Source organism: Staurois parvus, unplaced genomic scaffold (assembly GCF_062004578.1).
Source record: "Staurois parvus isolate SC_StPar_1 unplaced genomic scaffold, SC_StPar_1.0 ptg002183l, whole genome shotgun sequence".
NCBI classification, from domain to species: Eukaryota; Metazoa; Chordata; class Amphibia; order Anura; family Ranidae; genus Staurois; species Staurois parvus.
Window position 1 is genome coordinate 205001 of NW_028319979.1, and position 15719 is coordinate 220719.

General features: G+C 47.8%; 1 protein-coding gene across 1 annotated transcript in view; it reads left to right on the forward strand.

Annotated features, from left to right (window-relative positions):
• The window catches only part of ZBTB46 (zinc finger and BTB domain containing 46), a 102659-nt gene that overhangs the window by 25271 nt on the left and 61669 nt on the right, over positions 1-15719 (forward strand). Inside the window, exons 2-3 of the mRNA XM_089665416.1 lie at positions 842-948; positions 10543-11487. Coding sequence (XP_089521542.1) covers positions 10578-11487 — 910 coding nt within the window. The 5' untranslated portion in view covers positions 842-948; positions 10543-10577. The remainder of the gene's footprint in view (positions 1-841; positions 949-10542; positions 11488-15719) is intronic.

The window sequence follows — 15719 nt, forward strand, 5'->3', positions numbered from 1 at the left end:
CAGGAGGTGCCCGATTGTCCGACTTTCACTGCAATCTGGTTGCTAGAGACGACTTCACGGCCCATGGTCCATACACCATCACTGCGCAGCAACCAGCTAAATGAAGGCGGCTTCTCATTGGTTGATTTAGTTGCGTCGCAAAGCGCGTCGTCACATTCCCATTAATGGATAACTCCACAAAGAATGGATATTTCAGTTTGTTGGCGATTTCTATCACATACTGGCCTTTTCTATCTTCGGTGGCCAGAATCGCCAGCTGTGCCAAACTGCCTAATGCAGGCCATAGACGAGTCGTTTATTGGCTGATTTTTTGTCTGCACGAAAAACCAGCCGATATTCACGCCGTTAGTGGGGCCCGCCCGTCTGCCTTTTTTTTCACGGATCGTCTCGTTTGCTTTTATCGGTCATGCTGGAAAATCCACGAAAAACGGACGATGGTGGCAGCATCGGCAACGGTGCCGACCGATTTTTCGTTTGTCGGCCCGTCTATGGCCTGCCTGAGCCATGATGGAGCCATATGGTCACACTACCCCCGTAGCGGTCTCCATCCTTCGGAATAAACCGAGACGTGTAGAATTCAGCTGTCAGGGAGTTTCACCGCCGTTGCTACCCATGTGTGGTAGGAGGCGTAGACGCCGGTGGGGGAAATCTTACCACCGGAGATATGAAATGCCATCAAGAAATCCAATCCACAAGGGCAAAACGAAAACGGTACCTTCAGTGTGGGGTGGAGTTGCATGTTTTTCGAGGCTGGGGGGAGGGTTTGCTGGCTCTTTGCTGTGTTTTCTCCTGTGAATAGAGTCAGATGTTGTTATAATTTTTTTTTTATCATAATTTCCAGGGATTTCGTGACCTTCCTCCCCCGTGTACATGACATCATGCCAGCAGCGTCTCTGACATTCTGTCACTGTGAAGATTACTGAAGAGAGCCGCGATTCTCTGCACTCAGTAAGACTCGTCCTCTTATATATCAATGTGCCGGTTACTCTCCTCTGAGTATTCGTTGTTCCTGATGTGGCCCCATAACATAAACAAAAATTCCTGTCTGGTACCATGTCTCTATGGCTCTGGCAATGCATGGGCAGCACAGTGGCTAAATGGCTAGCACCTCCACCTGGCAGTACTAGAGTCATTGGTTCGAATCCCAACCACGGCACCACCTGCCTGGAGTTTGCATGTTCTCCCTGTGCCTGCGTAGGTTTCCTACATTCCAGTGCAGTTCTGTGCAGAAAAAAATGCAGCATGTTCTTCTTTTTTTTCTGCACCTGGAACTGACTGCATTGGTGTGAACTAGGGCCATTTGAATGCATGGCCGTTGATGCAGAAAAAAAGCATACTGGACTGCATCTACTGTGAACCAGCCCTTAAAGTTTCACTTTGCACAGAACACCCAATCAGGGGTGGACTGACCATTTGGAAATTCGGGCACTGCCCGAGGGCCCGGGGTCAGTAGGGGGCCCCATGAGATGCCCCTGGTACCTTTTTCATAGGCTTTTTTGAGTTTGGGCAAGGACACAGGGGCCCCATGATCCCCTATTGCCCGGGGGCCCCATGAGTTGTCAGTCCGCCCCTGCACCTAATCATGTGCAAAGAAAAGAAAAAATTTAAAAAAAAAACCTTTTTGCTTGTACACGATTGGGTGATGAATGTCAGCAGAGCTTCCCCTCGTTTACTAACCTCTGGAGCAATAGTAGTTAGTGCTTCTGCTTGGCAGCATTAAGGTCATTGGTTCAAATCCCAACCACAGCACCACCTGTATGGAGTTTGTATGTTCTCTCTGTGCCTGCGTGGGTTTCCTCCAGGTACTCTGGTTTCCTCCTACACTCCAAAGACATGCTGGTAGGTTAATTGGCTCCTGTCTAAATTGTCCCTAATATGTGTATGTATGAATGTGAGTTAGGGACCTTAGATTGTACGCCCCTTGAGGGATATGGACTGATGTGAATGTACAATATATATGTAAAGTGGCACCACCTGCTTGCAGTTTGCATGTTCTCTCTGTGCCTGTGTGGGTTTCCTCCGGGTACTCCGTTTTCCTCCCACTCTCCTAAGACATGCTGGTAGGTGAATTGTCCCTAGTATGTTTATGTATGAATGTGAGTTGGGGACCTTAGATTGTACGCCCCTTGAGGGTTAGGGACCTTAGATTGTACACCCCTTGAGGGTTAGGGACCTTAGATTGTACACCCCTTGAGGGTTAGGGCCCTTAGATTGTACACCCCTTGAGGGTTAGGGACCTTAGATTGTACACCCCTTGAGGGTTAGGGACCTTAGATTGTACGCCCCTTGAGGGTTAGGGACCTTAGATTGTATGCCCCCTTGAGGGTTAGGGACCTTAGATTGTACGCCCCTTGAGGGTTAGGGCCCTTAGATTGTACGCCCCTTGAGGGTTAGGGCCCTTAGATTGTACACCCCTTGAGGGTTAGGGACCTTAGATTGTACGTCCCTTGAGGGTTAGGGCCCTTAGATTGTACGCCCCTTGAGGGTTAGGGACCTTAGATCGTACGCCCCTTGAGGGTTAGGGCCCTTAGATTGTACACCCCTTGAGGGTTAGGGACCTTAGATTGTACGCCCCTTGAGGGTTAGGGACCTTAGATTGTACACCCCTTGAGGGTTAGGGACCTTAGATTGTACGCCCCTTGAGGGTTAGGGATCAGGGGCGGACTGACCATTTGAAAACTCGGGCACTGCCCGAGGGCCCGGGGTCAGTAGGGGGCCCCATGAGATGCCCCTGGTACCTTTTTTCATAGGCTTTTTTGAGTTTGGGAAAGGACACAGGGGCCCCATGATCCCCTATTGCCCGGGGGCCCCATGACTTGTCAGTCCACCCCTGTTAGGGACCTTAGATTGTACCCCCCCGAGGGTCGGGGACTGATGTGAATGTATAACATGAATGTAAAGTGCTGTGTAAATTGACGGCGATATATAAGTACCTGAAATAAATAAATGTGCAGCAGTTTCAATACTCCTTCCAGCGTGAGGTTGATGTGGTCATCCCCTTACCGTGTATACCTGACGTCTTCCCTCCATGCCCCTGGGCTGTGGAGCCGATCACCTCCTGAAACGGTCATATCGCAGTGCCTGGTATCTGCTCCGTAATCAGAGACGGTGACGGTAATCGTATCACGCTATGCCATCTGCGTACACAATTTCCACAGAAAACCCGGGGTAGTCAGTAGCATGAGACGGCGATGCAATGACACCGCTGTCTCCACACACACAAGCACCCCCATCTCAAATGTGTGAAAGCCACAAGGTTGGGCTCGCTGCCAGCCCAATGACCAATCTGTGGAAAAACTTGTCACACCATCGATGGCTGTCTTCTAGTGTCATATGCTTGTTTTGTTTGAAACATGTTCAAGAGACCGTCCAATCAGCGATAAGAAGACATTCTTTTTTAAAAGCAGTTTTAAACCTAATCGCAAATACTTATCATTTTGCAGCTTACTAATTCTTAGATGTGATGGCCGCATTAGTTTTCTTTTTTAAGCTTTCTTTCCTATCCAGTCAGTAAGTCTGTTATTTTTAAGTTAAAGCTCTCCTGCAAATGTAGGAGTTGGAGGGTTGAGACACACCATTGAACACTGACAGTGGTGCTTACTATGATCAGCTTTTATTCATTTATGTAACATCTTTATCCCAAAAGGAAGTACTGTTGCTGTAACTGCTTAAAAAAAGGTGTGTTTGAGTTTAGCTTCAGTTTGTTATTGTATCTAAATCTGTTAGTGCATCAAACACTACCCTCTTTCAGACTGTTTATTTCAGGTACTTATATTGTGCCGTCAGTTTACACAGCGCTTTACATATATATTGTACATTCACATCAGTCCCTAACCCTCAAGGGGCGTACAATCTAAGGTCCCTAACCCTCAAGGGGTGTACAATCTAAGGTCCCTAACCCTCAAGGGGCGTACAATCTAAGGTCCCTAACCCTCAAGGGGCGTACAATCTAAGGTCCCTAATCCTCAAGAGGGGTACAATCTAAGGTCCCTAACCCTCAAGGGGTGTACAATCTAAGGTCCCTAACCCTCAAGGGGTGTACAATCTAAGGTCCCTAACCCTCAAGGGGCGTACAATCTAAGGTCCCTAACCCTCAAGGGGCGTACAATCTAAGGTCCCTAATCCTCAAGAGGGGTACAATCTAAGGTCCCTAACCCTCAAGGGGTGTACAATCTAAGGTCCCTAACCCTCAAGGGGCGTACAATCTAAGGTCCCTAACCCTCAAGGGGCGTACAATCTAAGGTCCCTAACCCTCAAGGGGTGTACAATCTAAGGTCCCTAACCCTCAAGGGGCGTACAATCTAAGGTCCCTAACCCTCAAGGGGCGTACAATCTAAGGTCTCTAACCCTCAAGGGGCGTACAATCTAAGGTCTCTAACCCTCAAGGGGCGTACAATCTAAGGTCCCTAACCCTCAAGGGGCGTACAATCTAAGGTCCCTAACCCTCAAGGGGCGTACAATCTAAGGTCCCTAACCCTCAAGGGGCGTACAATCTAAGGTCTCTAACCCTCAAGGGGCGTACAATCTAAGGTCTCTAACCCTCAAGGGGCGTACAATCTAAGGTCCCTAACTCCCATTCATACATACACATACTAGGGATAATTTAGACAGGAGCCAATTAACCTACCAGCATGTCTTTGGAGTGTGGGAGGAAACTGGAGTACCCGGAGGAAACCCACGCAGGCACAGGGAGAACATGCAAACTCCAGGCAGGTGGTGCCATGGTTGGGATTCGAACCAACAACCCGAGTACTGCCAGTCGGAAGTGCTAACCATTTAGCCACTGTGCTGCCCGTTAATGCTGCTATCCAGGGGTGTCTCTGTTGCTCCTTCATCCAGAGTGTAAACACAGGCTGGATTCAGACTGGCGCGCCGTGGTTTGGCTGCAGCACGGGTGTATGTGTTTTTTTTTTTTTGCGCATTTTACCTGCTTTCCTATCCACGGTCCCACAGACTTCTATTAGGTTTTGTGTTTTCTCTGCATTTTTTGAAAACACGCCAAAGATGCAGCATGCAAGACTTTTGGAGAGCTTTCAGAAAATGCAGCAAAAAACACGCAAATTAGAAGTCAATGTGACTGCAGCTAAAAACGCAGGTAAAATGTGGGAAAACCGCACATACACCCGCGCTGCAGCCAAACTGCAGTGCACCAGCCTGAACCTGGCTTAATACAGGAGGTGGCCAGATCATCATGTGAAAACGGGAGAATAAGTCTAACAAAAAAGAAAACTAATTCTGCTCCGTACTACATACATCTTTACAGATTCCACTTTGATTGGCTGTGTGTATGAGTCTGTGAAGACATTGGCCGGTGAGTTTTCTGGTCCGATTCCGGTCCTTCTTTCTAGCCCAGTGCAGCCCCACCTACTGTAAAGAGATAACGAGGTTGCACATCATTGAATGTCACCAGTCGGGGTTACCTAGCCTTACTGGGTTTTTTCTGACACTTAAAGCGGAGTTCCACCTGAAAAAGAAAAAAAAAAAAGCAGCTACAAAAACTGTAGCTGCTGACTTTTAAAATACAAACACTTACCTGTCCCTCGGTCCAGCGGTGTCCTCACCACGGCTGGTTTCAGCGGCCGTCTTCTCTCCCTGGCACCGCCATCTTTAGTGTGGGCACCCGGCTGTGACAGCTGCGCTTTTTGAATGGCCCTGTAGTCTTCTGAGACCTGTCACGTGTCCCAGAAGACTACGGGGAAGGAGGGGGGGAGGACGGCAACTTCCAGTTCTGATCGCCTAGGCCATGGGTAGGCAACCTGCGGCTCTCTAGCTGTTGTGGAACTACATTTCCCATGAGGCATTGCAAAGATTACAAAACTGACAGTTACAGCTATGACTTGCGGAGGCATGATGGAACTTGTAGTCCTGCGGCTTGCATGTTGCCTACCCCTGACCTAGGCGATCGCAGTGGAAGTGGGAGCGGGTACCTGTAAAATTCAGGTACCCGCTCCCCAAAGGTGCCAATCCTTAATGGTGAGTGGGGGACAAAGGCTTAAAGCGTTACTTCCCCTTTTAGGTGGAGCTCTGCTTTAAGTTATCTGATTACAATTCCCTCCAATTCGCATCTTTGCAAAATAACCCTTTGAAGTTGCAGTCATCTTAGGCCGTCCTTCTTTTTCTGTCTGAATTACTTCAATTATCAATTCTCCCCTCTCCTTCTGGTCTGTACTGCCTGTCTCTCACAGGTATTTGTTTTCTCTGCCACAATCATTTTGTTTCCAATTTATGAAAGAACACATCCCTGGCATCCCTTTAGACATGTATGTTCAGGTAACCAATCAGCAGATCGTACAGCTAAAGTTTGCAGGGTGGAACGTGTACATGTAAAGGGATACCAGGTCTGTGTTCTTTCACATAATGCTCTTAAAGGAAGATCTGAGGCAGGGTGCTGTGACATTTACAAGAGCCTGCAGGCCCCTCCCACCAAACTCAGAGCAAAGACCATCCGACAGACCCATTGATGACATCAGTGTGTCTCAAAAGAGGCATTTCTTCAAAGCAACATTTTTAAAATGGAAGAGTGCAAAATCTGGTGCAGCTGTGCACAGAAACCAATCAGCTTCCAGGTTTTGTTGTCAAAGCTTTAGTCTAGGTTCACATCTCCGTGTTCCTGCTTGCCACGTTTTGCGCGGGCACGAGAGCCCATTCATTTGAATGGACTCCCGTGCCTGGGGACACGCAGGGAAGAAGTCCCTCCACTTCTTTGGAAAATGCAGCCCACATGGGATCCTCTGTTCCCAGTATGGTTACGATTTCCAGTTTGGGCTGCGTACCATTAGAATTAATGGCACCCGCCCATGGGTCCGCATTTCTCTGTGTGGGTGGTGCGGCTGTGCGGATCCACATCAGCACCACCCGCACAGATGTGAACCAGGGTAAGCGAACAAGCTGAAGTTAGAAGCTGATGGGTTCCTATGCGCATCTGCACCAGATTTTGCACTCTGTGGTTGCAGCAAATGCACCGCGATGTGTCTGCTGCCACACAGGCCAGAAAAAAAAACAAAACCGATTTAAACATTTCATTTTGTGTCGAGGCAAAAAAAGATCGTCAGATCATTTTTGTAGTAATGAGCCGCCATAATTCGTTCATTGAAAAAAAAAATATTTTTGTGTTTTCTGTTGCAAAGCTCCGTAAATGAAATCTCGAAAATGTTTATTTAGCTTACGCTGGTGAAAAAAAAAGGCGTCAGTTTTGGGACGCGCCGCCCCCTTTCGCTGGTTGTAGGCCGAAGCCCTAATCCACAATAGCCGTGTATTTTTCTAAGGCTGTGATGTTTATCTGCTGATCTGAGCCGTCTCCTCCTTGAGCTGCTCTCTTTAGTTGACATTAATCTCTGGGATTTTTTTTTTTTTTTTTAGGCCCGGAATTCTCCACCCTAAGCAAGCACCATTAGGGTGTGGGCAGGGGGTAGAGGAATGAGGGCAGAGGTGGGGGGTGTGCCCCGCTTTGATGTTCCCTGATTGTGGAATGCACTCAGACGTGGGTTCCTGCCTCTTCAAAACCCTTTTTGATCTTGAAGAGGAAAGACATACATGCTAGGACGCTCCCCCCCCCCCCCACCTCCTCCATTATCTTCTAGAAAATGTGAGCAGTTGTAGTTGTTGGTATAAGCCAGGCCCAGGCCGGCTGGAGTTTGTAGTTCCACAGTCACATGCATACAAAACCTGGTTGTACAACCGCCTTTGGGTTTAGTAACAGGTATGGGGGTACAGCTGTTTAGATGGTAAATGAGTGAAACACTTAGGGTAGCCCCTAGTACCACATAGCTGCTGATAAACAATCGTATTGTGCAATCTCTGTGCAAACGCCTTTTAAGCTGGCCAAATACACCTTACAATCTGATACCCGTACAATCTCTCCATTAGATTGACAACTGGGAGGTCCTGGCTGTTTCGATATGTGTCGAATTGGTTGTGTAGGCAGGTTAGCCAGTGTCTAGATAGCTCAAAGAAGAGATTGTTCAGTCTGATTGTAATATGTGTGTATGGCGTATAGAATCCAGGGGCGGACTGACAACTCATAGGGCCCCCGGGCAATAGGGGATCATGGGGCCCCTGTGTCCTTGCCCAAACTCAAAAAAGCCTATGAAAAAGGTACCAGGGGCATCTCATGGGGCCCCCTACTGACCCCGGGCCCTCGGGCAGTGCCCGAATTTCCAAATGGTCAGTCCGCCCCTGATAGAATCAATATTTATTTATTTGGGGTACTCATATAGCGCCATCAATTTACAGTATCTCCCAGAAGTGAGCCCCCCCCCCCCTCACATTTTTGTAAATATTTGATTCTATCTTTTCATGTGACAACACTGAAGAAATGACACATTGCTACAATGTGATGTAGTCAGTGTACAGCTTGTATAACATGTAAATTTGCTGTCCCCTCAAAATAACTCAACACACCGCCATTAATGTCTAAACTGCTGGCAACAAAAGTGAGTCCACCCCTAAGTGACAAGGTCCAAATTGGGCCCAAAGTGTCAATATGTTGTGTGGCCGCCATTATTTTCCAGCACTGCCTTAACCCTCTTGGGCATGGAGGTCACCAGAGCTTCACAGGTTGCCACTGGAGTCCTCCTCCATGACCATATCACGGAGTTGGTGGATGTTAGAGACCTTGCCCTCCTCCACCTTCCGTCTTCCACTCCACTATGACATCATCACGGAGCTGGTGGATGTTAGAGACCTTGCGCTCCTCCACCTTCCATTTGAGGATGCCCCACAGATGCTCAATAGGGTTTAGGTCTGGAGACATGCTTGGCCAGTCCATCAACTTTACCCTCAGCTTCTTTAGCAAGGCAGTGGTCATTTCTGGGGTGTTTGTGGTCGTTATGTTGGAATACTGCCCTACGGCCCAGTCTCCGAAGGGAGGGGATCATGCTCTGCTTCAGTATGTCACAGGACATGTTGGTATTCATGGTTCCCTCAATGAACTGTAGCCCCCCAGTGCCGACAGCACTCATGCAGCCCCAGACCATGACACTCCCACCACCATGCTTGACTGTAGGCAAGACACACTTGTCTTTGTACTCCTCACTTGGTTCCCGCCACACACGCTTGACACCATCTGAACCAAATCAGTTTATGTTGGTGTCATCAGACCACAGGACGTGGTTCCAGTATTCCATGTCCTCAGTCTGTTTGTCTTCAGAAAACTGTTTGCGTGCTTTCTTCTGCATCATCTTTAGAAGAGGCTTCCTTCTGGGACGACAGCCATGCAGACCAATTTGATGCAGTGTGTGGCATATGGTCTGAGCACTGACAGGCTGACCCCCCCCCCCCCCCACCCCTTTACCCTCTGCAGCAATGCTGGCAGTACTCCTACGTCTATTTCCCAAAGACAACCTCTGGATATGACGCTGAGCACGTGCACTCAACTTCATTAGTGGACCATGGCGAGGCCTGTTCTGAGAGGAACCTGTCCTGTTAAACCGCTGTATGGTCACCGTGCTGCAGCTCAGTTTCAGGGTCTTGGCAATCTTCTTATAGCCTAGGCCATCTTTATGTAGAGCAACAATTCTTTTTTTCAGACCCTCAGAGAGTTCTTTGCCATGAGGTGCCATGTTGAACTTCCATTGACCAGTATGAGAGAGTGAGAGCGATAACACCAAATTTAACACATCCGCTCCCCATTCACACCTGAGACCTTGTAACACTAATGAGTTACATGACCCCGAGGAGGGAAAATGGCTAATTGAGCCCAATTTGGACCTTGTCACTTAGGGGTGGACTCACTTTTGTTGCCAGCGGTTTAGACATGAATGGATGTTTAGTGTGGATGGAAGAATTGACAGATTCCCCCAGGCTGAAAAAAGGGAAATCTAAGAATGTATGGCCCACCTTAGGGTGCAGCTTAAAATAGAAGTATGGCCAAAGCTTTTTGGGCCATGCTTCTCTTCTGGGTCGCAAGAGTGTACTTACTTTTGCTTTCCTGGGACCTAGAGTCAGCTTATGGTAGGCTATTGCTATTGCCGCTCCAGGCCCTCGAACTACCTTGACCATGTTGTTGGGATCCACCTATCTGCCTGATTGACAGCTCAGCGCATGGCTGAGAGCTGATGCCAGCTGCGCCGGCCCCCTACGGTGCTCCAGTGAGGGGCAGTTCTCGGTCAGCTTGGAGCGGACAGCAGAGTCAGCCTGTGGTATGCTATTGCTGCTCCAGGCTCTGGTACTATCTTGACCATGTTGTTGGGATCCACCCATTTGCCTGATTGACAGCTCAGTGCTTGGCTGGGAGCCAAAGCCAGCTACTCCAGCCCCCTCCGGTGTTCCAGTTTGGGGCAGATCTTGGTCAGCTTGGAGCGGAGAGCAGAGTCAGTGAGAGATCAGTGGACATGTGATCGCTCAGTTCTCTTGTTTAGAGACATTGGGGGACAGCTGATGCATCAGGTCAGTCTTGCAGCATGGAGGTGAGTATGTTTGTTTTTTATAGCCCAAATGTTCTTCCTAAACACATAGCGATTTCCATGCAAATAATGTGTCAAAAAAAAATATTGTTTTCCTTTAAATATCTTGTAAATCTATGCATTTTCCCTCTACCCACAGCGTTTCTGGGGACAGCAGAACAAAGACGTCCACAAATGAATAACCGCAAGGAGGACATGGAGATTCCGTCACACTACCGGCAGCTGCTGAACGAGCTGAACGAACAGCGCCAACATGGCATCCTGTGCGACGTCTGCATCGTCGTGGAGGGCAAGATCTTCAAGGCGCACAAAAACGTCCTCTTGGGCAGCAGCCGCTACTTTAAGACCCTTTACTGCCAGGTGCAGAAAACGTCCGAACAGACCACCGTCACCCAGCTGGACATCGTCACCGCCCAGGGCTTCAAGGCCATCATAGACTTCATGTACTCAGCCCACTTGGCATTGACCAGCAAGAACGTCATTGAGGTGATGTCCGCAGCCAGCTACCTCCAAATGACGGACATCGTGCAAGCCTGCCACAGCTTCATCAAGGCCGCACTGGACATCAGCATAAAGAATGAGACTTCTGAGGAGCTGACTGACTACGACATGGGCGCCCCGTCCAGCAGCGCCGAGGCCCTCCTTTCTGCCGTGGTCGCCGGTCGCAGCATCTCTCCCTGGTTGACGAGGAGGACGAGTCCCACCAACTCTTCCGGGGACTCGGCCATCGCCAGCTGTCATGAAGGCAGCAGCAGCTATGGGAAGGAGGATGCCGAACAGAAAGTGGACAGTCAGGACGAGGTGTCCTCTATGTGGGCCGGTGATGGATGTTACGGACCAATACGTGTAAAAGAGGAGCAGGACTCCCCATCCCATTACATTGGCGGCGGCAAGGGCGATCCAGCTATCGCTTACGTGGAACAGGGGGACAGCTGGCAGAATAACGGGCGGCGGAAGAATAGGAAAAACAAAGAGACTGTGCGGCATATCACTCAGCAGATGGTGGAGAACTGCAGACCCGGCTCGCCAGAACCGTCCTTTATATCCAGCACGCAGTGGCAGTACAGCAACCAAGACAACTCCAGTAAGTCTAGCATCTTTATCGGTTTATTAAGTGACAGTTGTTCCTCTGATGTCATTGAATTGTTTGGCTTTTGCTTCAGTAGTATTACAATAGTCATTCTTAGTAGCCTGTTACTTTGTATCTATTTGTCCAAGCGAGAAAGTTACCATTTGAGCGGAGGTCCACTTTAAAGTCAACGTTATCCAAGCAGGGGAAAGCAACAGATTTACTTTAAGTTTGTATAACCCAAGCAATGGACTTCTCTTATTTGCTCCCTGGTGACCTGATGAATATACATTTGGAATAGCTTGTTCATCTTGTCAGAAATTCAGAGGCGCATTTCCTAAGTGTTCACTTAAAGAGTCTGTTTAGGCCTCCTAGTTCTTATCACGGGCTACAAAATAATTCTGAGCTGTAGAAATGAGGAGAGCAGGAGAAATTGAGTGTTCCAGCAAAAGACATTGGGCAGGGCTGACACCACTCAGTCTACACAACATGCTGGTGACTTAGGAAGTGCATTGCAGGCAGACCCATTGGTATATTTCTATATTGGCAAGGTCTTTAAAGGGATGAAACAAGAGAATATTTTATAAATATATATATATATATATATATATATATATACACACACACACACATTTATTTATATATATATATATATATATATATATATATATATATATATATATATATATATACACACATATACATTATATATATTATTATATGTAATACACACACACATAAATACACACAGTGTGTGTAATATATATATTTAAATAAATATATTTATTTATTTATTTAAATATATATATGTGTGTGTGTGTATATATATATATATATATATATATATATATATATATATATATATATAATTTTTTTTTTTTTAATTAAATATTGCCTTGACATACACTTGGACTGTCATACTCCCCAGCTGTGCATACTTTGCTTTCAATCCCTCTCAAATCCCGTTTAGCTGCCGGAAGCAAACTGTTACCTAGTACTTTCAGGCATGGGACAGTACTGATGTTTAACGATTGGCTGCTTAGGCACCCAGAGCTGTTACATGGGGGATGGAGTCCCTAGCCTTGTGTAAGCTCCAAGATATAACTTGGAGTGTGCATCTGGAGAGGGTGACATGGATAAGCTCACCTTTCGTAACATGTTACACCCAGGCTGTAACGTAACCCCCCCCCCCACCTGATTTCCCGTTGCGACAGCTATTGGGGGATCTCCCCCCCCATTTAAAAAATGCGGCCGTTCAGAGCTCTGCCCACTCAGCTGTTTCCTACAGTCACAGAGTTCTGTGAATAGGAAACTACAAGTACCAACAGCATTTGTGGATGTCGGCTTGTAGTATTCAATGAATGATCACGGCGCCGTTGCGCGCTCTGGTAGTCCAATGGTTCTGTGTGAAAATTTCCAAGCTTCGCCCATTCCTGAGCCAACGCTCATTGGCTGGTTGAGCTCCTGGCAATGACCTATTGAAAGTTGTGGCCTTGCTCCAGCTTAGCCTTTGAGGAACCTTGTTTTTTTATTAACCAGTTTAAATTGCATGTACGTTCGTTCTTCTGTATATTTTAATTCGGAAGATCAGCATGGGATGTTCTAGTCTGTAATCACCCCACAAATATTCATCTAATTTGCAAATGCACCATAATAGTATCCTCCCCATAATTTATCTCCTCCCGAAGGTTAAAGCCCTGAGCATGCTGACGTGTTTACCGATTGTTCAGACGCAATGTCTGGGTGGGCCGCATTGTACCACAACAAGAAATGATAGATAAACTCCAGATCACAATGAGTCAGAGTGAGAGCCAAACGCAGAAGATGGCAAACTGAACCTCTGATGAGTAACCTATTCATTTATAAAGGGAAGTTTATTTTCTATATGAGCTGCTTTTATGTACTTTTGTGTCATTTTATATATAGTTGTGCTCAAACGTTTGCATCCCCTGGCAGAAATTGTGACATTTTGGCATTGATATTGAAAATATGACTGATCGTGCCAAAAAATGCTCTTTTATTGAAGGATGATGATCATATGAAGCCATTTATTATCACATAGTTGTTTGGCTCCTTGCATTTACTATATACACTCTCCCTGGACCCTGCATTCACTATACCTGGTCTCCCCGGACCCCGCATTCACTATATCCGCTCTCCCCGGACCCTGCATTCACTATATCCGCTCTCCCTGGACCCTGCATTCACTATATCCGCTCTCCCCGGACCCCACATTCACTATATCCGCTCTCCCCGGACCCCACATTCACTATATCCGCTCTCCCCGGACCCCGCATTCACTATATCCGCTCTCCCCGGACCCCGCATTCACTATATCCGCTCTCCCCGGACCCCGCATTCACTATATCCGCTCTCCCCGGACCCTGCATTCACTATATCCAGTCTCCCCGGACCCTGCATTCACTATATCCGCTCTCCCCGGACCCTGCATTCACAATATCCACTCTCCCCGGACCCTGCATTCACAATATCCGCTCTCCCCGGACCCCGCATTCACTATATCCGCTCTCCCCGGACCCTGCATTCACTATATCTGGTCTCCCCGGTCCCTGCATTCGCTATATCTGGTCTCCCCGGTCCCTGCATTCGCTATATCCCATCTCCCCGGACCCTGCATTCGCTATATCCGCTCTCCCCGGACCCTGCATTCACTATATCTGGTCTCCCTGGACCCCGCATTCACTATATCTGATCTCCCCAGACCCCGCATTCACTATATCCGCTCTCCCCGGTCCCTGCATTCGCTATATCCCATCTCCCCGGACCCCGCATTCACTATATCCGCTCTCCCCGGACCCTGCATTCGCTATATCTGGTCTCCCCAGTCCCTGCATTCGCTATATCTGGTCTCCCCGGTCCCTGCATTCGCTATATCCCATCTCCCCGGACCCTGCATTCGCTATATCCCATCTCCCCGGACCCTGCATTCACTATATCTGGTCTCCCTGGACCCCGCATTCACTATATCTGATCTCCCCAGACCCCGCATTCACTATATCCGCTCTCCCCGGTCCCTGCATTCGCTATATCCCATCTCCCCGGACCCTGCATTCACTATATCCGGTCTCCCCGGACCCTGCATTCACTATATCTGGTCTCCCCGGACCTTGCACTCGCTATATCCGCTCTCTTCGGACCCTGCATTCACTATATCCACTCTCCCCGGACCCTGCATTCACTATATCTGGTCCCCCACAGTACACACAACATGGAAATGCAATTATTTTAGTAAATATAAACTGCTAAATACCTTCTCTCATCAGCAGTATATAGCAGTCTTGTGACTTCTATCAGTGTCCAGCAGTGCACTAGCTAAAGCTTGTAGGAGGAGTTTTTTCTTTCTTCTCTAGGAGGATGCAAAACCCCTGACCTCTGTCTGGATAGTGCTAATTGGCCCTGTGCTGATCACATGCACTATCCCAAAAAACAAAACAACCTCTCTAGCAATACACACCAAACTGAGCATGTGCAAAATGCCTAACCATTCATAAGATAAAAGGTGATCACTTAAACAAGTGGGAGATCAGTGCAATCAGGAACAAACGGCCTTTTTACACAATGCGGAGGATTAACCCCTTAAGTTCCACAGTGAGTATAACAATCACGCTTTGCTGCATCTACAGACTGATTGTACTGTTGTGGGTTCAGTAACACTTTATTAATAGAGTCTCTTTAATTAGGAAACATACACAGAGCCCAGCAAGCAACATTTAGAGGAGATCTGGGTTGTCGTTCTATAGTACATGGTGTGGTCAGTTGCATTAAACGTAGATCAAACCAACAATGACAAGAGACCGGGGGACTGAGGAATGACCAGGACAGACATGGTACGGTCCACGCCAGCCTGTCTCTGTTGGTGAATAATGGAACATGGAGAGTCTAACATCATTTCTTTTTAATTAAAATGCCGTCATAAATTGGTTCTGCGCTGGACATTTTGGTTGGCTATTTGGTTGCGATTCCTGGTTAGACAAGCTCAGATCAGCACCAGTCGGTCGGCGTCCTCATGGATCCGTTGGCGGGCGGCAATTGGCGTCCGGCCTTGAGTCACCGCGACCTTGCAGTTCTAGGCCTTTTGGTTACCATGGAAACCCAGAAGCCTCTGTCTTAAGCTTCACATATTCCGATACCTGACTGCAGAGCTAGTTAGCGAAGTACCTCGTCCTGGATCTCGTTAAGGTAATGCGGTGAAATCCCCGGATTAAGCTGTTCACCAGAGCTTGGTA